Below are 27022 nucleotides of genomic sequence, written 5' to 3'. Positions count from 1 at the left end.
AAAAAAAAAAAAAAAAAAAAAAAAGAAAAAGAAAAATCTGGAACCAGGAGAGACTGGAGATGAGTGGATGGATGAACACATGGAACAGTTTTTTCTGTTTTTCTTTCTTTCTTCTGCGGCTTTCGGTCGGTTTTTTCCTCGCGGCTGCGCGGCTTTAGCAGACGGTGCCGTTCTCCTGTCGGGACTTGGGGCAGGTAGATCGGGGTATCGGCTGCACGGAGGGTGCCAGGGTGCAGAAGAAGCCGGCGATGAGGGTGAGGCCGAGGCCTCCCCAGGCGCAGAACATGGACCAGCCGTAGCCATGGCCGATGTCGTCAGGCAGGCCGTACAGGTACCGCGGGTAGCGGGAGAGCTCGAAGTTGATGCCGGCGACGCAGGTACAGAGGGAGATGATGCAGAAGGTTCCTGCAACGACAGAACGAGACGGTGACGGAGAGGAAGACAGAAATCATCATCGTCACAGTGAAAGAGCAACTCTGCCTCCTATAAAATATGTCTATACCATAGTCGCTTTGTTGCTTGGATTATGCTCACTGGTTATGTTTTATCTCATCCAGGAAGTATGGCATTCCTGTACTGCAGAGAATTAGTCAGGGTGGACGCTTGGATGTCTCAAGCATCAATTGTAAGGTTTAAATTACTCAAATACTTATTATGTCTAAGGGGAGATGGAGCTTTTTGTTAAATACAAGTCCACACGTCCCGTCTCTTGTTTTTAAGTCAGCACTGACCTTTTTCCATATTTAACCAAGACCGCCATCTTTCCCCCAATCTTAAAGGTCACACGGTGACACTTATTTTTTGACTGGTTTCCAAGCTTGAAGAAAGCTGGTCTTATGTAATATGAGCTGACTGAAGAGCGGATGCCAGAAAAAGAGAGGGAAAAGATCAATGACGGAAAGGCTAGCTGAGCTCACCTGAGTTTCAGGTAAGGCCTGTAACCCAAGGCATTCAGGTTACGTAGTGGCCTGTTAGGACTTGGTACAACCATAAAGGTCGGTGGTAACTGACCTAAAAAGAATGATCTCACCAGCACTACCAGACACTGGTGTAGAGTAAAACAAAGAGCCCTTGAGAGAGATGTTGAAACCCTGCTTACTTTCTCACGTCTCACAAGGTGACACTTTGCATATACATTATAAATGTCTCCTCATTATGTTGATAAAAGTACTAATCATGATGTCATCATGTTTCATACAAAACATACATGCTTCTCTGACCGATGATTCAACTCTAAACTCTTAAAGTCCATCAGCTGATAGTGTCTCTGCATAAAATGGAAAAGACTTTAGCTTCCGGTGCTGTGGCCGCCTGATATAACACCGCCCACTTCATCACCCGACCGTGTCTGCATTGCATTGTGGTCCATTTTCATTCTGCTGAATCGTTCCTTGAATTGAATGGTTTTTTTTCTAGATTCACTACCGAAGCACTTACTAAGGGACAAACCCCAGGGGATGAGGGGAGGATGTACCACCAGCCCTCTGACATGCCTTACAGAATGTGCTGTATTCCTGTAAATATTCCGTCCAAACTCTCTCATCTGAACGACTCTTTTTACTTTGGATTGTGCAGTTGGTGATGCAGACTCTAAATTTGGCCTCGTTCTCGGAGCTCTGCGACCCTGTGGGCTGCTTCGCTGTGATTTGGCCACTGCAGACTGACCCAGCCTGTTTCTTGTGCCTTTATTACCAAGCAACATAATTGACTTTTTAATTGCCTGTTCATTATACAACTGTAGGGCACAGCACTAATCCAAGACTGATCATAATTGAGTGTGCAGTCGCCTCCTGCCAAGCAAGAGCAGTGCAGCACACAACACAGTGTGTGTGTGTGTGTGTGCGTGTGTGTGTGTGTGTGTGTGAAGTTACTACTGATTGTCCACTGCCAGAAAGTGGGACACACAGGGTTTTGTGTGTGTGTGTGTGTGTGTGTGTGTGTGTGTGTGTGCGCTTGGGGGATGCAGAGGCTGGATATGCACATTCATACTCACTCTAATTCACCAGCATCAGCACAGATGACAACACGAATACACACATTTATAGAAACACTGCTGTTTACAGTGTTTTTATCCACAGTGGTTTTTCCCGTATGAAATGCTATTTCAGATGAATTACGAATGGAATGTTTCAGCTGTCAGGTTTCGATATTTGTAGACAGTTAAAAGAATAGCTCACCATTTTGTCAAAAACACGCGTACTGACGTTTTTTTTTTGTGAGAGTGAGATTTTCAAATGGAATGCTGATGCTCAATCTCATGTGTGTGTGTGTGTGTTGAGAACAGAGCTGCAGTCAGGACATGGTTAACCCAATTTAGCACAAAGACTTGAAACAGAGAGAAACAGCAAGCGCCGCTCTGGCCCAAAATCAAAAATACACCACCATCACCTCGAACGCTCAGTAATTAACACACTGCATCTTGTTTGTTTAGATGTAACAGTAACAGTTTGTGGTGTTAGGGGGGCTTGCATGCTGAAACTTCTCTATTTATGGGTGACAATATCACAATTCAATACTACATAAGCAATGTATACAGTATGCAGTACTGTGTATACAAATTATTAGAATACATTGATTTTTGCAGGCAGTATCCATGAAATCAACATGAATCACTGTTATATTAAAAGGAAATATTGCATCATTGTCTGTAAATAAAGATGGACGTAGCCTCTGTGACGTCACCCACAGGTTTCTGAAGAGCAGTTTTGAAGCTCAGAGTGAGCTGCTCCACTGTTGACATCTTGGCAGTAAAGAAAGGGGCAAAGAGGAGGGGCGTGCGCGGAGGGAGTCTTCAGTGCATGCATACTTTCGCCCACCTGTCACTCAAAGAGGCCACGCCCTCAATTCTCCATAACTTTAAGTCTTAATAAAATGAATTAATGAATGAATGAATCAAACAGTTTTTGTACCAGGCTGTAAACATGTTTATTTCTGCTGTAAAGTTGGACATTTTAACATGGGAGTCTATGGGGATCGACTCACTGTTGGAGCCAGACTCTAGTGGTCGTTAGAGGAACTGCAGTTTTAGGTTCTTCAGTGTCGGCTTCATTTTGCCGCCTGATTACAAAATGCGCACCACTGGACACACTGCGACTGCTTGAACATTGCAAATAACTAACGGTTTTTCCCACGTTTTAATGCTTTTTGTTTGTTTTCAAGATGTCACCGCTATATTCAAACAGACATGGGACAAATTAAAGGAAAAACCTGAATTCTGACGGCTCGCGGTGACATAACACCTTCCTCAGACACTTTATGTTAATGTTTCCTTTAATTAACCTGTATATTTTTTTGCATCTCAGCCATGTCCATTCTGCAATGCATTGTTGGAGAATATTGTACCCCAGCAAACTCAAAACTCATTTTTCTTTGCTGCATTCCGACTGTTTTGAGTGGCTTCAACTTTTCCACTACATACTTAAAACCTGCTTAGAATGAGTATGTAGCCTGTGGCTTAGAGGTACTGTAAACCGTAAATCACTGGTTAGTGTGTGTATGTGTGTGTGTGAGCATGTGACTCACCTCCCATGAGGAAGAGGAGACCAGCCACATACTGCATGAGGCCTCGGTCCCAGCAGCAGCCGAGCACGCCGATGATCCAGCCGAAAAGGATGATGGCCACCGCCATGCCCATGAAGCCTGCCGTCATCCGCCGCAAGTCTGAGGAGGCGACAGGAGAGAGGTTCCACATTATTAGAAGAGGTGAAGAGAAAACATGACACACACGTGTTCTTTGTATCTGAAAGATGGGAAGTCAGAGGAGATTTTTTTAAACACAATAGGTATCACTGTGTGAATTTCTCTTCTTATCACTCTATATCTTTTTCTTTTTCTTTTTTTTTGGAAAAACATCTGACTTGGATGTGGCCAGATGTGCCACACATCTGACAGTCTGAATCTGCAGCAGCTGTTTTCAGGCCCATGTGACTCAGTGTTGACTATGAGCTTTTAAACACAACTTCAACCTGCAGCAGCTGTGATGACAATGAGCGTCATCGTCTTTAATACACAGTCCCATTGGTAGCAGTTAACTCCTGGGCCTCGGTTGCTTCTGTGTTCCTGGTTAATGTGAGAATCACTGTGCAGAACTGAGATGATCCAGACCTGAACCTCGCGTTGGATTCTGTTTAGTAGTAAGTAAGTTGCCACAAACTCTACGTAATAAACACAGTATAGTTTGATTTACTGCAGCTTTCAGGCTTCTGGTCTCCTTCCCCTCCCTCATGTTTCCATCATGTTCCCCTTCCTGTTTGTAGCCAGTGTTTCTGTGTGTGTGTGTGTGTGTGTGTTTGGACGTGCTGGGTGTGGCTTCCTGTTTCTGTTCCCGCCAATTCTCTGACGCACCTGTGTCAGATCTACTCGTCACCTTTAACAAACTGCTGCGGTAAATACGCCGCGGCTCTTCACCCTCATCATCATCATGAGTTCACCTTTGTGGTAAGAACGCTGCAACCACGCACACACCGCCTTCGCCGCGTGAACGTGGCGGCTGCCGTGGCTGAACTGCTGCAGCTCTGTCTCTCTACACAGAGTTTGCAGGTTACTGCAGTGTTTTGACAGAAAAAGTCACTAAAATTTCTCTGTCTCCACATGCAGCACCTGGTGGAGCGTGTACCACATGGACTTAGTCCTAACCGCAGCAGCCATGGGTATGAATCCCACCTATGGCCATCTGCTGCATGTCATCCCCTCTCTCTCTCCCGGGCTTTCCTGTCTACCTCGCACTGTGCTATCAAATAAAGGCAAATTTTTTTTCATGTCTGTGTGATATTCAGATTCAGCCTTTCTATCACATCACACTACATAGCTGCGAGACCAGAGACGCACATCTCACGCCTTCCCTGCTTACTTTGACAATAAACCATTCCTGTTAACTGTTCCGACTGTCTCTCAGTCAGAGTCTGAAACATGGATTTGATTTACAGCTTTGTATTAAGACAGTAATTATTATTATTGTATTTAATCCTGTAAACAGAGGCTAAAGGACTCTTTTTATATTCAAGACAGATTTTTTCATTTAAATAGCATTTTGACCGTTTGTTGACTCTGCACAAGGATATTCACCTACATTCATATGGAGTGTAACGATTTCAATATAAGCTCCTTTATATTACAGTGGCTTCAGACCACTCCACTTTTTCCACTGTATTGTTGTAGATTTCCTTTTGAATGGATTGGCCCATCAGTCTCCTCTCAGCAACTCATAATGACTAAGTGACTTTTTTTGTTAATTTATTCAAAATCAAAAACTGAAATCTCTCATTTACAAAAGTATTCAGACCCTTTATTCAGTACTGTCAGTTGACCTGGTTTTGGTCGGTTTATCTTATTCTTCCTTGCAGAATTCCTGTAGCGTGATGTTGCCACCACCATGCTTCACTGTAGAGGTGGTATTAGCCAGGTGATGAGGCACTGCCTGGTGTTCAGACATCCAGTAATTCATTCATAGTCATTTGCCTTTTGACTTGACTTGACTAAAAGTGGCTTCCATCAAGCCTCTCTACCATAAAGGCCTGATTGATGGAGAGCTGCTCTCTCTACAGTCGACTTCTGAGACTGTGAGAGTGGCTGTTGGGTTCTCGGTCACCTTCCTGACCACGGCCCTTCTTTCTTGGTTACTCTGCCTAGAGAGCAAAATGAAACTTTGCCCAGGCAACATACATACCGAGTCTGGCCCGGATACTTTAACATCTGTCGTCCTGGTACTGACTGACAGCTGGAAGATTTCCTGTAAGCTTGCCAGAACTGAGAAAGATGTAGAATTAGCATCTTACAATCAAGCTGGGTCAGATTTATTTTGCTATCTGGGTGTTTGGCTGGATAGCAGCATAAATTATTGGAACTTATGTATGTGTGCCTTCCTAAACTATGTGCAATCAGTTTGCTAAACAGGAAACAGCGTCACAGCAAAGGATGTAAATACTTTTGTAAATGAGCGATTTCAGTTTTTGATTCTTTCTGAATTTGTAAAAAGGTGTCTTTATGGATTACTGAGTGTAGACTGATGGAAAAATGGCACTTTTATCCATTAAACTCCATAAATTGAAGGGGTCTGAACGCAAATACATTCAGTTCCACTGATGATTGCCACAATGAGCCTGATATTATCATTTAACAGGTTTACATTAAACAACAGAAACATGCAGAATCGTGTTGAATGAAATCTGGAATACAAGCTTGTGTGTGATTTATTGAGCTGAACCTTTAAGTTTAAATTCCTTAGGAAAATTAAAATTGAAAGCATATGTTCTACAAAGAGGACTTGAGCTCCTCGGCTGCCTCAGGAAACCAGCCACTGTTTTAAAAACTCAACTGTCTGACCCGCTCAGTGACGGAAGACAGGTGAAGTCACACTCTACTTAAATGTGTCTTTACCATCTTTTATACCCGGTGCGGTTTTGTAAATGCGGTCCATTGTGCAGAGGCAACATTGTGAGTGCTAACACAAAGAGGAAGCAGAGAGTGGATAAGGCCAGGCTCTGCCACGTGGACAGCAGTGTGCTCTGCAGGAGGCTAATGACAGTGACAATGATTAGCTGCAGAGAGCAGCTGAAATATGAGAAGTGGGGGAGGAAGATGAAGAGCTCCAAGCAAAACCCTGACTCCACTTCCACAAGTAGATTAGAATGTCATGGGTGAGCTGCTCTGCCAGGAGGAGGAGGAGGAGGAGGAGGATGAGGAGGAGGGAGGCTGGGGGCTGGCACAGGGCTCGGGTGGAGGGCACCATGTGGTGGAGCGAGAAAAGGTCAAAACATTTGGCCTGAGAGCATAAATGAAGAACAACGCAAGACAAGCCACCTCTCGTGTTGTACATGCTGCACATGTTCCTGCATCGTCGTCGCTAATGAGCCGTTAACACCCAGCATCCAACATCAAATATTATTGGTCCGAAACACGAGTTAGAGCTTGTCTAACCAATCAAAAAATGCCATAACAGGAAGTGGAGTAAGAAACTTTTTTTTTTAACATTAATCTACTAAATTCCCCATATCCACAGTTCATTTGTGTCGGTTTACATCAGTATAGAAAGAACTATGTGTGAGATCTCCCTTTTTAACACGGAGAGTGTGAACAACGAATTGGACGGATAAACATAAAGTCAAACAAAATCCTATTTATTCTTTTGTGGAAAACGCTCTGCAGTCAGTGAAGACCTGGAGTGTTCAGCCTCCTCCAGCCTCTTGCTTGTCGATAAATGTCATTAATGTTCATTCCAACATTTTCCATAAGGTTATCCAGTGACGGTAAGGGTTGGCAAAACGAATGACTTTTCCATCAGCCCCAGGTGGACTTTGTATTAGGTGCTAATTGTGTTAATTGCAAATGTTAGCATTTTAACACATCAAATAAAGAGGAGGGACATTAAAAGCATCACCTGCTACACATCAGCAGGTGATGCAGGTGATGTTAACACTGCCATTTTCAACACGTCAGCGTGTGTCAGAGCTCTCTCACATCAGCTCTCCTGCATCTCTAGGAATACTTAATAGGTGGTAACAAGCTTACTATAGTTTATTGAACCAAGTGTGTGTGTGTGTGTGTGTGTCAGGTTCCTTCTGCCATCTTTCCATCCAGTACGGTCATGCTGCTGTTTCCGTACTCCTCTATCAAAGGCATTAGGCCCAGCATTCCTTCGTGATGTCACCATCGTATGAAGGTGCTCCTGTGTGTTCGTGCATACAGCATGTCCACATATGGTGAAATGCTGGTGTGGGCGCTGCTGCACCGCTTTGGCCAATAAACGAGCTTCGCTACTGAAGAACGGCGACGGCGTTTCCGCTACGCTACTGAGAAATGTAGTTAAACTGGTAACTACTGCCCAACACTGATGACCACCAACTGTCTCCTCTGTCTCTTTGCTCTCTCATCTGTCCATTGGCTGCAGGCAGGACAGCACGTGTGTCCATGCAATACTATGAAATCATAGGGCATTGTTACCCGGGGGGGGGGACACCACAAGGGGGGGTTTTACTACATGGTTGTCCTCTGTAGTGCTTAAACTGGTGGAGTCCCACGGAGAGCTGCAGGGTCTGGTTCTTGACAGAGGACGTACTATGGGCTGATCTGACCTGACAGAAACACTGTCAGGGTGAGGAGTGAGGGGGAAATGTAGAGCAACCACTCACCCTGACCTACATCACTGCCAGCTAGCCTTTAGCCTTTAGCCTCTTATCAAACATATGAAAGCAAATACAGATTTATCTTATCCTGGACCCCTGAAAACTTTCAACCCCTGGGGAGCATGAACGCATTTCATATCTACCCGCCAGTTAGATTATGAGATATCTTATGTACTAAAGTGATATTTTGGACTGAGAGAAGTGTAAGAGGGAAGGTCAAGGAGGTCATCGAAAATATTAAGATTCATTAAGATTCATCATTCCAGTAGCCAGTATATGGATCATACATGTGAGTCTGGAACTTTGTTTGATATGGCAAAGTGTATGTAATGTATGTAGGAACACTGAAACCCAGAACTACATGATATATGTGAAAGACACAGAATGAGCAGACAGACTTTGGATGCTGAACGGGACGAACAGTTCGTGCTCATGCCTTACTGTATAGGTCAGGAGTCGCTATGGTTACAGTGTGGGACTGACAGGCGTCCTAACTCGGAGTTCCACATGAGCTCTGTCATCATGAAGTCGTGTGCAGACATCAGCATGAAAAACGCTTCAGTCTTTGAAATTCATTTGTATTATATTCAGACACATAGATCCAGACATTATAGAGATGTACACATTAGAAATGCAGATTACATGTAGTGTGATAATAATAATAATAATAATACGTATGTTTCAGACATTTCTTTAGTTAATACCACAACACACATTACATTTAATAGTCTGGCCTTCAGTATATAACATATATATATATGTAAATACAGCTCTCTGAAATCTGTATGACCTCCAATGATTTCCAATATGTACTACCTTGATTTCTACCATCTGTGGTGGTTAGAATGAATGAAATATAACAGCTGATTTTCCACAGGATAAAACTACTTTATTTACACTGGACAAAGGCAAAGAGGTGCCGCTGCAAAAACAGAACCAGTTGATCATGTGACTGTATGTAGAATTTACTCAAACAGGCAAAATTAGTGTAAAGTGACTCTTTAAGTAAACGTACAGGAAACATGGAATAAGTTGTCTTAGAATCAAAAGTGAAAGTGCTCATCATTCATAGTCGCCTTTTTATAATACTTGTATTTTCACTGATGACGTTGTAACGTATAAACAGTCTTCAAATGTTGTAGCTTATCAAAGTGAAGCTAATGAAACTACTATATAAAAATCCTTCAGTTTTATAGACTGGTGTTACGTTATATATGTTTTACGGTAAATCTTAATCTGTAAATAATAACAACTAACGAATTAACAGTTAATGTGATTCTCAGAGTCGAAATATAAATTAGCAAAAAACAAGTAAATTGTACATAAAAAAAGTAGAGAGTAAAGAGTAAAGCTGTATAACCCAACTAAGTATAACCTGTACTTATGATCAAATTTATTGAAAGGGACTGAAATCTGTTATGAAAATATTCTGATGCTGTTAAATATCTAGATTTTTGAATTGAATAATCATGTAAATCACATCTAAAATTTGGATTGAGACAAACCTTTGATTACAGTAAACACGTCTGTTCAACATTCACACTCGTAATTTCCTCCCTAATGCTTTTCTCGGGCACGAAGACAGATCTGTGTCCTCCTCATGCTCACGGCAGGCTGCCTGTGTTCAACACATCACGCTCCTTCCACGGCGTCTCCTCAGACAGAGGCCGCTCATGTCACTATTGTCGGCTGCGATTCTACGCTTTATTGATCATCGTCAACGCTGTCACAGATCTCCTGAAACACAACAGCGTCGCTCCTTCACGTACAGACTTTGTCTTTTCTTTTTCATTAGAGAAGACATTTTCTCAGTTTGTCTTTTTCCCTCTTCCAGCGTGACATGACTTATTTTTTTTATTTTTATTGAAATTAAGGTTTATTTTAACAATGTGTGTAACTCCTACAAGCGATGCTTTTAGTCATGTAAACTAAAAGAGCCAATAAGGAACATGGTGTCTGCTACAGCCTCTCCGCCGCCACAGCATCCTCCTTATGTGCTGAGCTGTTGCTCTTGTTGATTTTATCACAGCGTTACAGTTCATGTATGTGTAGTTAAAAGGCAGGATTATGTCTCTTTGTCTTTGAGAGTTCCCTCAAAGATCGCTGCCTAATTGTAAAAAACCATTTGCTATAAATGGTCAACTCCATAAAACAAGTGTCCCAGACTTGGTCCCGTCTGATATCAGGTCAAACATCTTGTTGACACATAAATGGTTTAAAGGTTGACTGGCTTCATCTGGAGGCATCTCATAATGTAGCATAAATGGTCCTAAATGGCCATGTATTTTAATACATTTGACATTAGTACCTGTGTAATGTCGCTACAGTAGCTCTAATTATATTAACAATTGATCAAATGACCGTGTGCGATGGGAAAGTGTCGCTCGATGAACCGCAATAATGTCAGTGCTGTTTTTTACAGCTTGTTGTGATGCCCACACGTTGTTGCAGCTTTAAAAGAAGGATCACTGTATAAATCTTCATCGCTCACACTTTGTTTACGAGAAGCTCAATAATCTCTAATCTAATTGTGATGTATGTATATGTTGCTCCAGACTTTTAATCTGAAGAAACTAAAGAAATCTGCAGTTTAAGGCTGAGACTAGAGAATATGCTGAAGCTCACAGCCTGAAGAGCAAGACAATGTGACTAACAATCCAAAAAGCGCATGGTGTGGACTGAAGATACCGGAGTGAGCGACTGCAAGAAACGAAGAGGAGGGATTTTTTTGGGGCCAAAGGTTTTCTAAGGACTGATGTCAGCTCTTCTCTGACACGCAGTAACTCACGGAGAGGGAAGAGACTGACTGGGCCGTCAGTCAGTGACTGGGAGGGAAGCCAGCAGAGGATTTTAACTCAACGCACTTTTCTGGCCAAATTCTGTGCCGACACAAAGTCTGCGGATCCATACGCTCAGTGACAGCCAGTTATTCTACATATACAATCACAATATTGGACAAATTGATTGAGATGATCATTTCTATAAAAGTGAATTTGATACCGTTACAAAGCTTGCCATGTCATTAGAAAATATTTCATTTAAGAATACCTTTTCATATTATTTGTGTATGAATCAAATTAATATGCTAGATGAAGACATTTATGATCGAAGCAGCTGTGTGGAGCTGTTGCCGGTTCACAGCAAGTTTTCTAATCCCCTCTATGAAAGCACAGTCCGAGTGTTTTAGAGATTAAGAAGGTAATTCTGTCATTTGCTTTAGCTCATAATCGGCATCACCTACTTGCTTAGCGCTTTTGACTTAGCACCCTTTTCTTTTTTTTTTTTTTTAATTTTCTCTGCTAACTGAGCGAGTGAGTTCTGCTGGCAGGTGATAAATGTGCTGAATTCCTTTTAAGGTTCGTCCTCTGATGTGTCTAATACACTCCTGTTCTCTTGCCATTGTGCTGCTCAACGGTTGAAACCTCTGCAGAGGGCTGGAAAAAACTCCCCCACTACACCTGACAAAGGATTCACACCTGCTGATCTCGCGCCTTATGCTATTAGCACATTAGTTATCATTATTATCATTATCATTATTATTATTGCCAAACAGTGACACTGTAGAAACTCATTCGTTCTTTCATTCGTCACTCCATGGTGTATTGAATCAATGAGGCACAATTCTAAATTAAAAAACAGTAATGATTCATTTTCATGTAGCAGTGAATGTGGCACAATACTCTACATTTGTTGGGTTAGTAGCTATCAAGGAAGGATGAAAGGAGTAATGATGAGTGCTACACAAGGTGACAGCAGAACCTGAGAATAATAACTTCCACTTCAGAGAGCAATCTAAGCAGACCTTCCTTCCTATGCAACAATTATCGCTAATTTAAAGCGACCACGAATCAAAGTGTTGGTTTCACACCTACAAACGTTTCGTAGGAATAATCTCTTCTGCATAAATCCCTCAGTGAGGGTTAAGGAGAGGTGAAATTCTAACAACGCTGTACAAATATCTGCTAATGAAATATGATCTGCATAACAAAAGCTAAGTAGTTCCCTGAAAGGAGGAGACAATGCAACACCATTGCCCTGTCATTCTGCCCAGAATGGCTTTTTCATCATTACCCCAAAAATCCCAAATAGCTCACGAAATAAATGGTAATCCAATAATATTCATTATGTATTAACAGTGAGACAAGACACCACAGGCAAAAACCTTATATACATATACTGTACATTACAGCAAGAGGGGTTTGTTCTATCATTCATCGCCTGATTCATATGAGATTTTATTCCTAATGACGTGGCAACGACTGATTTTTATGGCTGTTGACAGTATTTTCTGGTTTCTGTAGAAATCATCATTCGTCCTTCTAGGGTGAAATTACTAACACAGACAATGTGAGACCAACATCCACAGAGACTTTAACATCTACGTCACTAAACAGCAGTGACAAGTCTAGGATCCTCGAGTGTCCATCCAATGCTGCACCAGCGCGGCAACCGCATCACCGACTATAAAGCTACGGCAACCGACTCCAGCGCAACAGCTGGCCCGCCGCATCTTCAAACAGGTTAGCTCCTTGTTTATGGGTGACTGAGCATCGTCACGTTTTAATGCAGATACCTCACTGAGAGATCTGTTTAAACCCTGAGGCACGGTTTGATGCATGTCTCCTGTTGTCAGCCTGACTGTCTTGGTCTGTGGATTCTAGATACGATGGATCACAGCAGTCGGAATTCAGACAGGGCACTCAGGGCCTGTGCATTGGCTGGAGCTTGGAGCTGTCAAATCGTCATCCATGCCCCTGCGTTTGATTACAGTTCAACTCCCCCGGAAGTTTGAAACGTTTGATTGATGGATATACACTCAGTTATACTGTGCACATCCATCTGTGTGTTAGGCTAGTATTCTTTAAGGAGAAGCAGAGCAGTCAGTATCAGTTTTCCTGGTAACAGGATTAGCTCATTTTCAGTATTAGTATTCATTTTATTAAAAAGTATTATTTGCTTCAGTGAGACAAATGGTGTTCATCGTTCTCCATCTTTTTTTGTTTGCATTTTTGTTCCTGGCTGGTTTATTTTGGATTTGCCTTCTTTTTGTAAGTTTCCTTTTTTTGGCATTAAATAAAACACCTTTCTCTCACTTTGGTTTGTCTCCATTTTGGATTCAGTTCTTCCTGAAACCTGACAGTAAGTTTGAAAATCTAAGAATATTGAGTTTCTTCTAGTTTGGTTTCAGTCAAATTTTGTTTAAAACAATAAACAGCATTCAATTGTGAACACAGGCCCAAATGATTAAAATATAAACAAACAGAAAACATACACAACACATTTTGTGAAAATTATCTTATGTTAAGATTTGTTGGGTTTTTTTTGTTGTTGCAATTTGAATTTCTAGGACTTGGTTGAACAAAACAAATAATTTAAAGAAATCACCTTGGGCTCTGGGAAATTGTCATGGATGTTTTTCACCACTTTCTCTCTGACTGCATTAAGCTGTGGGAGAAGCCAGTGGAGCATTTGGTGTCCCGGTATGTATTCAATTAGAGACGCAGTCAGAATTTACAAACAGACAATTGCAAAGCTAGCTGGCTATCTGAGAGAAAAATGAGCCTCAGTGAAAAGCGGAGTGAAAACCCAAAGCTTCAAAATGTAATTGCTCCTCCACACGTTCGTGGGAATGTCCACATTTAAACATACAGTATACATGTGCCTTCCTTTCAAAGTAGTCAGCAACAGTTGAAAGGACGGCTACAGCATGATGCAATAAAGTAGATCCAACACTTCCTACTGTTGCAGCCCAACTGTCTACAGGAAAAAGACTAGTTTGCCATGTGATACGTAAAAGAGTATTTGACTCAGTCATTTCATTTATATTCATTTATTCCATTAGTAGTTTTATTGAGTATGAGTATATTTGTTAAAGATGCATGATAATTTGACAGATTTTTCCAGTTTATTCATAGACATGTCAGTTCAAACTGTTGTTAACCTCCATCCTCCCTCTGCAGCCCACAACCTCACTGTGCTGTGTGTTGATGAAACCATGACGCTGTCCGTGGTGCTGAAGTAACAAACTTTATACAAACTCCTCATTTAATATTAAATTGTCTAATGTCAGGTCATTTTAAGAGACATATTCTTTCCAGAAGAAGTGAAGTAGCCGTTGTTAGAGTTGAATGTTGCTTAGCGATCTTTGATTTCCACTGCTACGGCAACACGTTGTAATGTATACGGGCGCTGTAGCCGTCACTTCAAACGTCACTGCTTCCATTAGGCAGGTGCTATGAGTGATTAGCATCAAAATTAAACCTGGTGAAGAGTCAACAAGCATTCTAGCAACTCTTTCAGGCTATACTTAGGCACAGTGGCAAATGCTAATATTAGCGTGATAGTAAATAACAGTGCTAATATGCAGAGGTTTAGCAAATACAAAGTTTACCATCTTAGTTTAGTGTGTTAGCATGCTAACATGTGCAAATTATCACTTAACACAAAGCAAAGCTGCGGCTGATGGGAATTTGTTTGGTTTTGTAGTTTTCCCTTCCTTTCCCTCTTAACTTTATTGTCTATCATTAATTCTATAACAGCTTGATCCACTTTATATGAAGTATACATTATGTCAGTTTTCCCTTTGTCACCCGCCTGTATATAGGTGTGCTTATTTATTTATATATTTTATTTAGCGTTTTTGAAACCACTTTACAATAAGAAGACATTTATAAAAGATTTATATATAGTTCATAATTAGGTTATCAATTAGCTTGTTAACACTTTATAAATCATAAATAAACTATCATAAACAAGTTATAGCACAGTTTTCATACATTGATGCAGGCTCACTATTTGCTAACTAGTAACTAGTAAAAGGAGCCTTATAGTAACTCTAATAAATGGTGATGTGTCTTACACTTTTACCAGTTATAAATGTTTGTAAATGATAAATAAATGGTAAAGAAACCTGAAGACGATGGAGGGAGAATCAGAGAGATGTGAACAGGGGGAGAGAGAATGGGTGAGCAGTTCACCAGGTAAAGGAAGGTCACCACCTGTGTTCTAGCTGGAATGCTAAAGTCCTAAAGAAGAGAGCGACCAGCAGAAAGCATCTCCATGTTAATCTCCACTGTGATAACAATCTGATCAACAGCTGTGATTATAATGAGGACGGCTGCTGAGAGCATGTAGAGATCAACAACACTGCCGAGGCCTCAGAGGATGAATCTGGTCATGTGATATCATCATGTGATCTGCCAGAATTTGATCTGCCAGATGAAACTTTCTGAACATTAAGATGCTGACGGTGGTTCATTGATAGTAACTGAACAAACGTGATAAAGCAGCAGGTACAAACGCCCATGATGGAGAAAACAAAGAAAGCTCAGTAACTAATGAGATATGAGGCTGAACAGCACAGACAAATGTGGGCTCACTATTTGGCAAGCTATAGGTCACTGTTGCCCCTTTTCTCTAATGTGTTGTAACAGCTTATAAATGATTTACATAATTTTAACAATCTAATAACTAGTTATAAACCATTTATAAATCCTTTATAATGGTTTTCTGAATGTAAAGTGGTACCATGTCTTCTATAAAAACTGTACTGCTGCCTCCTGACTTCCATTCGCTTTGCCACACAAACTGTCTTGGTTAGTGATAATAAAAGACCAGATGAGGCTCCTATCGTTGTTGCATTAAAGTTGTGGGAGTTGTTGCCATTCGCTGCTTCTGAGAGAAAAAGTAAACGACTAAAATAATGACATGTTCAGTAGAACAATAAACGTCCAAATAAACTGCACAAATGGAAAAAAAGAATGACTGGAGAATAAGAAGCACAGATGATCAGAACAACCACTGTCTTCACATTCAATCCTCTTGATTGTTAATGCTGCACTGTGAATAACTGTGGATAAAAAAAAAAAATGCTGCTCATTTGTTTACTGTATCTGCATATGACAGGCTGCTGTCTATCTGCTTTTCTCTGCTGCTTAATAGGTTCCATTGTTCAGCTCTGTGCTGCAATTCCCTTTTAATTACATTCTTCGCTCCAGGACCAATGGCCCAATGAAACGTTATTTCATAAAAGGGAAATGGCTTTTGGTGCCTGTGTGGAAATGTTATTTCCTCAGTCTGATAGATGGAAATGAAAATGTCTTGCAGTAACAGCTCAAAGGTTGCCTGTTAATCAGCAGTTTGCTGCCTCGGATACTCCACTGTTAGAATATACGCTGTTATAACTCTGGAGTGTATTTTTAGATGACAGTGAACTGTTGTAGTGGACCTGGGCCAGTATGTGGATATGTGGATGGATATGTGTGGATGTTGTCATATTGTCTACATGTTGCCAAGTCACCACAAGAAAGAAGGAACATGCCAATTAACAACAACATTGGGCTTTAAATGCACAATATGTAATTTTCTGCCTTTTGCTGAGTTTGGTGACAACATGAAGTAGCGCGGGATCATGGGAGTTGTTGTCTTCGTGACTATTGCTGATTCCTTCAGTACCAGTTGTTCAGGAGATTTTTAGCAGCAGCTGAATTATCCACAGAAGTCTCCTCCTCTCCAAAACAAACACACCCAGTGATTAAATGCAATAGAAACACGGAATAAAGCAGTTTCATGTTAAAAACCAATGTTTCGCCAACACTGTTTGGATGCAGGGCGTCTCAGAGGGGCTGGTAGCCGAGCTGCTGCTAATGTTTGTTCATCTCGTTTCTCTAAGATCCAGATGTCTGACGATTAAAATGAATTTAAAAAGTGGATAAAAAGTCTTGCTTCTGGCAGACAATCACAACGCTAATACAAGAGCAAAGGAAAAATGCTGGAAACGCTTGAGATAATGTTAGTACACATCTCACAAAAAATATATAACATAGGTCAAGTTGTTTCAAAGCATATTAATGAGGAAAAGTTAGATACTATACCTTTAACGCACTAGTGAGAGCTTCTGTACGTTCTCACAAGTTGCAAGAGTAATATCCACTTTATTCAGATCCACTCTACAGTGAAAATGTTCCCACATGACAGAACAAGCCCACATTATTTTAAACGATAATTAGCCTTAGGACTCATTACCTCTTTTTTTTTTTTTTTTTTACAGCTTTCATCTTCATCTCACAGTCTTCCTCAGCAAATGGAATTATTGGCTCAGTTGGCATCACGTGACCCAAGTATGAAACTGAGCCAACTCCTTGACAACAAAGCCAATAACTTCCATTCACTGATCATGATTGTGAGATGCAAGTGAAAACCCTGGAAGAATATTTTGAACTACTGCTCACAAGTTTCATTCAGGTTATTATTTTTGTAGTTTAGTACAATATATCTATCAGTTATGTGCTCAAAGATGTGGGATCATGGCACGGGTAAAGAAACTGGACAGACTGGAAACAAACCTACAGATCGTCTGATCTTTCCACTACCTAAACCCAACCACTTAATTTGGAAGCCATTACTTAAAGGTATGTGTCGTAGGTCAACGTTATCACCATGCCCCAAGATCTCAGCAAGTAACTTGGTGAGTGAAAATCAGAATAAATAAACCTTGCAGGTCTAACCTCAAGTACAAGGCTTCAGTTCTGATTGGCCACAGTGCAACATACAGCAATGTCAGTGTTCCCATTGGTGCCCACGTTTTTTGGGCTCAGGGTGATTCATTCTGATGGCAGGTGTTGGTAGAGGAGGTTTTGCTGAGGTTTTGCTGCTGTAAGCATGTGGCCTTGTCACAGAGGCTGCCTGCAGCCACAGCTCAAGATATCGAGCTTAATTTCATTACCCCATGTCAACTGCCACTGGGGAGAAAACAATGGAGTGGGAAAATCAAATTATGCAAGATAACAGGAAGGGGGAGATTGTGGGTGTGATGGGGATGAGTTGGCAGCAGTGAGAGCAGAGTTAATGTCTTTAAACATATGTGCTATTTGCTGAGGAAGCCCTCACAATGCCCTGTGGCTTTTTTGGCACCGTGGTGAAGCCTTCATCCGGAGTGGGGGCCATATGCGCAATTTCATAGTGTGTCAGGCAGCGGCGGTGTGAGTACCCCTGCAGGTTGAGTCAGGGGCCCGAGGGAGTCAGCCAAGCAAATACAGAGGGAGGGGTAGACAGAGGACGGACGGGGAATTATAACTGACAGCCGTCTCCTGGAGATCAGGCTGGATGCTGGAACGATGGGAGACAAGATGACACCCTGGGCCTCCAGTTGGCCCTGGAGGGCCCAGCAGCTGTCAATCACCTCTCTTGGGTAGGCATGTACTGAGCACAGATGGTGACAGGATAGCTGGCATATGGGAGTGTTACTACAATGGCATTCTTATCAGCTGTCCATCAGAGTCTCCATGACAACAAGAAACAGAACTTTGATATACTTTTGATATGACACGTAAAAAATGAAATCAGCACCATAATACAATCAAGTCTCATCAGCATATCCATGATAAAAGTCCATGTATTGGCCCAGAGGCTGCAATGTCACATCCAGGAGTTAAACAAGAAGGAACAAATTTTTGGCTGGACCGCAACAGCAGGGCCAGCCCTATAATCATGAATGTCGCTGACTGACTGGCTGACTAATGGCATTTCCACCACTGGTGGAGTGCAGAGCCGCAGTCTACTGAGCTGCTCTGGTTTCCCAGCTGCTCAGGAACAGCAGGAAAGAAGAGGAGCACTTCCAATACACTGAGCCTCTCCTCCATTACAAAAAATAAACTTCTTTCATTACATGTAACATTATTACTAAAAGAGGCAGAGGAATAACTAAGAATAAGACAGACTGAGCAGAGTGAGCAGGAGATAGAGAAGTCGTCGGTAACGAGGCTTCGTACTAACTACTATGACCAATTCTTCATATCAACCACTGAACTACTGTATTCCTATGCACAAGTGCGCTGTATTACACCACTTTCTGATTCACTCAGCTGACATGCAGCTGTGGCATAATACAATGCACTCCATAGGTGCACTTGTGCATAGGAATACGGTAGTTCAGTGGTTGAAAAATGTAGTGCCAAAGGAAAGTCTTGTTCTCCATGAAGCTACATTTAAAGCTACATTTAAACGGTTATTGGATTGTTTCTGTGGCTGTTTTTAAAACTTTGCTGTCCCTAAAACATGTTTTTTTCTGATGGCCCCGTGCACAGCAACACATCGCTCTGCCACTCTGCTGGTGCTCCCGGTTGGCTTTCCTAACTGGGAGCACGCTGAACACAATCTACTGTGGGTAGTGTACCGACTATTCATGAGTACCTCACACAACCTCATGTCAAAAAACCCAAACTATCCCTTTAAGAGATCGTGTGCAACACCCTTAAGTAACTCCCGCAGCTAAGGAGAAATGAAACCTTAAGTGTTACACTAAAGTAGAAAACTTAAGGTGTTATGTTCAACTGGCCCCTGCCTCTAATAAAAGTCTGTTACATTCTGAAGACGAAGAAAATAAAGACTAAACTTTTGTGGAGCCAGATACAAGCTGTTCTCTGTGTGACAGACTAAATAAGAAAGATAGTCTGTCTCAGGCCCTGGTGGTTCACCTGGTGGAGCACGTGACATTTGGGTTAATCCTTGCTGCCATGGCCCGGGTTCGAGTCTGGCCTGTGGCCCTTGCTGCATGTCATCCTCTCTCTCTCTATTTCTCTGTCTCTAACTATGACTGAAATAAAGGCAAAAGTTGAAAAAATAACTTAAAAGAAGACAGATATTCTGTCTCTTCTAACTTTCTCTCTGAGTGATCATGTTGCAGTAAATCCAGCTGAAATCACAGCTCAGTCTCTGTCTTTCATTTATGTGTTTGGTGATTTTGTCGGACGACGGGGCAGTTATAAAATTAGGATTTGACCATAGGTCCAGACATTGGACATACTGGGTTTAGACCTAGTTTTGTTTATGCTCAACAATAGAGCGAAAAAAACTTCCAACTTGGTGCTATGGGAATGGGGTCATTCAAATCCAGAGAGTATATTTGAACAATCGTCTCATCCTTTTCTATGACGTCGGGCTCTTGCGAATAGTCAGAATAGTTATAACCACTTTTGCCTGAGGCAGCATCATGCCAACATTTTACACAAAGCAGTTAATTTGAAGCGTACCGCAGCCTCGAGGGCTGGTTTATAATCTGTCAGGATTAATCTGTAAAACATGCTGTCTGAGGTGGAGTGAAAAGCCCGGTCATAGCCATTTCATTTAAATACTGGGACACACTTTCAGACAGTCTCTCCAGGAAGACACTCATATTGTTGCACTTGGTTGTCCATGTGAAAAGTGCCACAGATAGTAGCAGAGAGAAAGAGGAATTCTCAGCTCGTTTCTCACCTCTGTGCAGTCGATCAAACACAGCTTGAAGTGGGTGTGAATGTCGTATCATTGGTTTTGGAAAGTTGCGGCAATGGTTGGATGCAGATTCCTCCCACTCCAACGTTGGAAAGGTGTGGGGGTTACTGAAGCTATCGAACCAACAAGCTGTTCGGACGAAGTATAGCAGCCGGAGAACACCTGCCTCTCCCTTCCCAGACTCCTCTTTCATCTCCCTCTCTAGCTGCAGACTTTATTCCTTTCTCTAAAGCTCTCTTTTCACCATAACTGTCCACCACCTTATTGAACCACACCTATTCCTTTTAGAGTCAAAAGTTCAGCCATTCCTGCTTGTTCCTGTCCCAAGTTCCTGTCTGTCTGCTTGCTCCCAGTCCCTGACTTCCCTGCTGCCCATGTGTTTTTGGAGACTGTCCTCCTGTCTCCACAAGCAACTTATTAAGACCTATAGCTACGTCTTATTGTTGTAGTAATTATGACATGAGCAAGAAAGGAAGTCAGGTGATCAGTCAGGTGTAGTATAAAGAACAATAACATCAGGAGGAGGTTGGGGTGGATGGACGGATCCACAAGGACTTTATAACACAGCGGGACACGACTGTTCATTTCTCATTTGAAACCAAGAGTCATTGTTGTTTGTTTAACTTAACTGTGTGTTTATTTTTCAAGATATCTTTTTACCTTTTTTCTGATAACCACAGTGAGAGAGAGGCAGGAAGGTCAGGGAGACAGAGAGAGGGGAGGGGGATGACATAGTGCCATAGTGACGACCCTGGGCCGTGTGACCTTGTTTTGTTTTGGCCTGTTCCTGTTTCCTGTGTTTTATTTAGGTACTTCCTGATTACCTGATGGATTTCACCTGCGTGGAGCATATTTAATCTGGGAAATTCAAGCTGGCGTCTCTCTCTCTCTCTCAGCCCTCTCTCAGCCCAACATGATTTTGTTTGGTTGTATATTGTGTTTGGTTAAGGCCTCAGTTTCTGGACATGTAGTTTAAGTTGGCTTAATTTTCCTAGCATCCAACATCTCCACTACACTACTGACTTCACATATGGTTAATTTGCTTCGCTTAACTTGGGTTATCCTCAATAAATTTGGTTTCTTTAAATAGTCGCTGTGTGAACCTCTCTTCTTGGTTATGCTCCTAAATGAGCCGGGCATAACAACCCAGGACCTCTCACACCCTTTACTGTGTGATTATTAACCCTGACAATGAAGCTCCTCTAACCTTTAGGAAGTTCTTGTTTTAACCCAAACCCAGACCTTTTCCTAAAACTAACCAATTTATGCCTAAACCAAACCAAACTGTGAATGTTCCATATGCTTTACCACGTGTTTAGCATTGTAACCACAGCGGTATTGCCTGCCCCCATACGAGCACTGCTCGGAGATATTCCAATGGGTCATATCTTGGACTCGACTTGGTTTGTGACCAATGCTTCCTGTTACTGGACTTCCTTTGAGTTGTCTGACCTGGCATTGACCAGTCCTTAAATGTAACCTCCATATTGTCTGTACCTTCAGCTGTCACACTGGATGATAAAAACACCACAAGGTACCTGTGATCCCAAGAGAGAAAAAAACACAAACGCCACCTCAGGAGTGAAGCAGCAATAGAATACCATGGCGTTTCAGAATGATGTACCTTTCATGTCCAGTGATTCATACTTTATTTGACTGAAATTTCACAAGGGTGCTTGAAACATATGCAAAACTTTAAAGGAAAGAATGTATCCTCTGCAGTTAATTCCATGGCAGTGTGATCAGTGGGTGTTACTCTGAACCAAAGTGTATGAACAACAGACCGCCCACCATCATCACCCTCTCCACTAAATATGATGAATATGCTTGGAATCAGGCCGGTATCTTCATCAGCGTCATGTAGAACTTCTGAGCGAGCCAACTTATACCAGCTTTACCGGGCGCCAAACATAATGAGCGGGGTAATGATCTCTATTAATCAAGGTCAGGAACTACAATCAACGGATAAACAGATGAAAATCAGCAGCCTCTGCTAAATGAAATCATATCACAAAGCATGTGATGATCATAAAACAGAGATGGAAAACAGCTGGTAAAGAGAAAGAGGAAGGAGGAGGAAATTGTCCAATCTGGTGCATCAGTAAGCCATTTCCCTCCCCTGCCAACTGTACGACATATCCCATTGCTAATATGCAAATGGTTGTCTTTCTGCACTCTGCAGATGGAGCAGAGACACTGACAGCCAATCACTGCACAGCATCATTAAAGCATTGGCGCTGTCGTGCATCCCCTCTGACGGGCCACTCCACTGGCACTGCTGATAAAACAGGACTTGTCTGAATCAGCATTTTTTTTTTTTTTCCTTTTTTTTGAGAGGGAAGAGATTTTGTTAATCTTTCCAGCACTGATGCCAAGTTGTTAAGGAAGCGACACTCCAGCCTGGACCCTGAAAGCTGTTTGAATGATTCAAAGGCAGAACAGGAGGCAGGAGGGAGGGAGAGGTGGTGGAAACAGTGAAAGGCAGAATTTGAGGAGAGAGATACTAAAAGCTCTCAGACATTAATATCTCTGGTTCTAGATGCTCAGAGCATGTAAATGAGAGTGTCGCTCATTTAGAAGGGATGTGCAGAGCTGAGCGCTTAAGCAGATGCGAACTGAAAGAGGAAAATGTCATGATGGCTCAGGTTAACTCACACATTCCTTTCCTTACTTCAAAAATAACGATGTATGTTTTTGCAAAAGGTGAAAATAAGTCAAAGATGATTTCCCCGTCTCAGAAATTTGAGTCAAGTTGAGCACGGTGGTGACATGTCAGGAGATAACCGCGACGAAAAAACCTTAATCATTAAAGTTGATGTAAAAGAGGTCTAAATGGAACATGAACATCAAAGGCTGAAACAAAATCTGCAAGTGGCGCTCAAGCAAAACCACAAAAGAAATCAGGGTTTATCCTCTGAAGGCCACGGAATATACTTTGTCATGCGATCAAACTGTCAGTCAAGAGGAAATCTTAGCTTAATGGTCTGGAGGAGAGGTCAGGGATGGGATCGCCATGATCCCCAAGCAGGGTGGGAATTTCATGGCCGTCGTTGCGCCTCCCTGTGGTCGTGATGCCCTGAAAAATACTGTGCGTCCTACGGCCACCATGGCCTTCGTGTCCACGGTTGCTTTAAAAGAGTCCCTGAAGCAGTCCATGCTCTCTATTCCGGTCGCCGGCATCACCATTCTCTCTCTCTCGCTCGCTCCTTGCTGTCGCTCCCTCTTAACGCTTAATGTGCAAGTTCAGTTTCCACACATGTCTGCGCATTCGTATAATGCTGCAATATCATAACTGATCTCAGAACAGTAGAAAACTGAGCCAAGGACAACTTGACAAGCTCCAGTTCTCGTCAACAAGGACATGCCCATGGAAATATAACTTAACTTTATAATATGATATAACTTTACTGTGCAGAATGATTTCTGTGGGTTTGACACTTGAAAACTGTTCTTACATTCATCTACTGAAGGTTTCTCTGAAATGACACATATTTACATATTTATAGATTCTGGTAAATGGATACATGGTAACATGATGCATTATGCATAATACATGATAACGACCTGCATCTTAAAACATGATTTTTTGGTTCCTTTAAGTGAATCATTTATGATTTTTTGTGTCATTCGTGTTATTTTCTTATTCTTTTCTGATCAGAAAATCTAGTTATTTATTTGTAGGCATCAAGCCTTTGCGCCCTGAACATTTTGCTGACAATGCCTGGCCTGATCATCTGAGCTCGACATGAGCTTTACAATTATGATGCCTGGACGTTGCTTTCCTAGTGAATGTGGGATCTGTGACGTTTGCATTCATTTATTTAAGTTAGCTACAGTAAGCTCCAGTAAACCCACTGAGTTAGCTGCAGTGCTACCTACAGAACATCAAACCATACCACCAGAAAAAGCAGGAACCAGACAGGACGTTTACAGAGAGACAGACACCAGCAGCTTTTATCATTTGATTACAATTCAGCGGTGGACAAACGGTCACCCTGGACACGCAGCATGACGCGGATTATACGATTTCACACACAGCCATGAAGAAAAAGGATATGTTTGTCTGAAACCACTCTGTGTAAGGCAGAAAGGAGGGGAGCACTGAGGGGTTGTCATTTACTTCCCTCTAGGAGGTCTTCCTTCCTGTGGGTGACTCTCCGTACAGATTCACCTCAGCGCTGGCTATTATAAGCTGTTCTGTTATTGGACAACGGGAGAGTCCATGTGAGACCACACCTCGTCGGTTCAAATGGGATCGTCGTTGCCATGCTGAGTGCGGCCTGGGGAATCAAAACATGCATATGAACTTTTTGGTGGCCCCCCCCAAACCAAAAGAAATTCTTCTGAAAGTGGTGAAGGTTTTAACTGCAGGAATATAGTGTTCATGTGACGTATAAGTTGATGCAATGCAGGGGTGGACGATCCGGCAAAAAAGATCACGTGACAATTTTTTTTGTGTAGAATCTCAATCCACAGTTTGAGTCATGATCTACATCCTGTTTCTGCCCTGATTTTATTGTGAAAATCCTGACCAGAAGTTTTGATTTGTACCTTTTCGCCACAACGGTGCTTCTTGCATAGGAAGTTTGCTCGCCGCTATTCTTCACCCACAATGGTCTTCTGTTTACAAATTTGGTCACAACCAATCACACTTATTGCTTAGTTCATGTGGATTATTGATTTGAACACTTTGAACACACTGTTATTTATTTATGAGGTACTATATGGAAGTAGTTTCATTTGAAAGTTCAGGTGGTGCTGACCAGCTGCCTGCAGCAGGTCTCTGGTCCTGTGGACAGACTGTAACTCCACCGTCTTGGACTGCAGCTGGTGACGGTGGTTCTTGTTCTGCCCTGGTGGTAAACTGGTTCATGAACATGACTACCACATCACATGGCAACCCATCATATTGTTGTTGAGATATTTAACTCAAAACCACAAATGTGAACCTTATGGTGTTGCTAGAGGAAAAGTTAGGGGAAAGTTATTAGGATTCATCGTCTGGGCAACATGGATATGTGTGAAATCCGTTCAATACTTTCTGAGTAGTGATAGTGGTTGAGGTGTAGTGGTGTTGATGCGGAGGTGCATATACCTACCTCTGGGCAGGGGGGGATTTACTGTACCCACCTATAAAAATAGCTGCAGATACGCTGACTACAGGCAGTCATGTCAGAGCTTTTCATGTTCTGGTACTGTATATGTGTACCTTGTTAAATCTGCACTAAGCCTGGAGAGTAGCGCTGCCTGAAGGATAAACTCGGGAAACAAATGACTTGCCAACTGACGTTCAATAACCCGTGAGCTCCACAGCTGACACAACCACGAATAGGAAGTGAAAGAGTTAAAACTGTCGGCTAATGATTATACTGGAGCTGGAAGGAGAAGCATCTCCAGAAGAAGACGACGAAACCAACATAAGATTAGATAACAATGTTACAGCACAGGAGGAGTGTGTTGATCAGAGCTGAAGGAAGCATTAAGATCCTGAAAGTTGCAGTATATCTACTGCAATATAAAAATACTTAAAGTATCAAAGTAAAAGCAGGCTACTCAGAATTCATACACTGATACACTGATATAGTAATATGTTAGTGTAACCTATAGGAATGCATTACATTTTATCAGTGCATCATAAAGTAAAAAAGTAAAAAGTGAAGCAAACAATACCTAAAGCTGCCAAACACAGTGAAGAAATCCAATATTTCCTGGTGAATATGGTATAAATATAAAGTTGTAACTTTGGTTTGTACTTAAATACAGTAATAAATGTACATACTGTATTCACATTCCAAATTACATTACATTACCTTCAAAACATTTAAACAAGGTATGTAGTAAAGGTAAAAGGTTGGAGAATGTGTTACAGATGTTGCCATAGAAACAAAATTGAATCAATAAAAGGAGCTATTGCCGTTTTGTATTCCCTGTTTTGTGGACAGTGATGAAATCTGGTCGTGGTAAACACAGCTAACATTCCAAATTAAATGAATCTTTCTTTATTTCTAAACCTTCAAACACAGACTTCAGATCAGATCAGGTCTCTGGTGAAGAATCTTCAGCCTCATCTTTATCTAACGTTGCCATCGTTAGGACACTGACAGGTTCAAACATGACTGACAGTGGAGGAGAAGGCTGTGATTGGTTTTTCTCCTGTGATGAACACAGTGTATGGTCTGTCACATTTTCAAAATTCATTCCTTTGACTAAAAGCTCTGCTTCAAAGTAAGAGTACTTCATAGAAATGTAGTGTAGTCAAGCTATCTGACCAATCTTAAAAGTCCTCTTGATTCTAACCCCAGTCTACACCTCATCTAATTTCTGATTTTAACCCTAACCTTGAATCAGCTTCTGTTGCCTCGAACAACCACAGTGACCTTAATCTTCAAACCACATGAGTCTAGAAGTCATACTAGTTCTCTCTAGCGGTAAAGAATAAGGACACACCACAGTCAGTAAGAGTTTGCTCTTCTTTTCGGTATTAAGCTTTCTGAAGCTCGTGGCCTGAGGTGCCTCCACTTCCTCTGCTCGTCCTGTCACTGCAGGATGTCTGGAATATGCTGTGATTTTATCTTTATAAATGTCCAGCTGGAGCTAACAGGAGAGCGGAGAGGAACAGTGGCAGTGGAAGA

The 27022-nt window shown here is 41.8% G+C and overlaps 1 protein-coding gene across 2 annotated transcripts in view; it reads right to left on the bottom strand.

Annotated features, from left to right (window-relative positions):
* Positions 1 to 144: 144 nt before the first annotated feature.
* The window catches only part of tmem178bb (transmembrane protein 178Bb), a 121021-nt gene continuing 94143 nt past the window's right edge, over positions 145 to 27022 (bottom strand). For both annotated transcript variants that reach the window (XM_087177248.1, XM_023418731.2), the window contains exons 4-5: positions 3523 to 3660; positions 145 to 405 (exon numbers count right to left, since the gene is read on the bottom strand). In XM_087177248.1, coding sequence (XP_087033374.1) covers positions 155 to 405; positions 3523 to 3660 — 389 coding nt within the window. In that variant the 3' untranslated portion in view covers positions 145 to 154. The remainder of the gene's footprint in view (positions 406 to 3522; positions 3661 to 27022) is intronic.

Source organism: Seriola lalandi, unplaced genomic scaffold, assembly GCF_002814215.2.
Source record: "Seriola lalandi dorsalis isolate HSWRI2012SDOR001 ecotype SW California unplaced genomic scaffold, Sedor1 jcf7180002054584, whole genome shotgun sequence".
Lineage (NCBI taxonomy): Eukaryota > Metazoa > Chordata > Actinopteri > Carangiformes > Carangidae > Seriola > Seriola lalandi.
The sequence above is the reverse complement of the archived record's forward strand: the minus strand, read 5'-3'. Positions and strand labels throughout refer to the sequence as shown.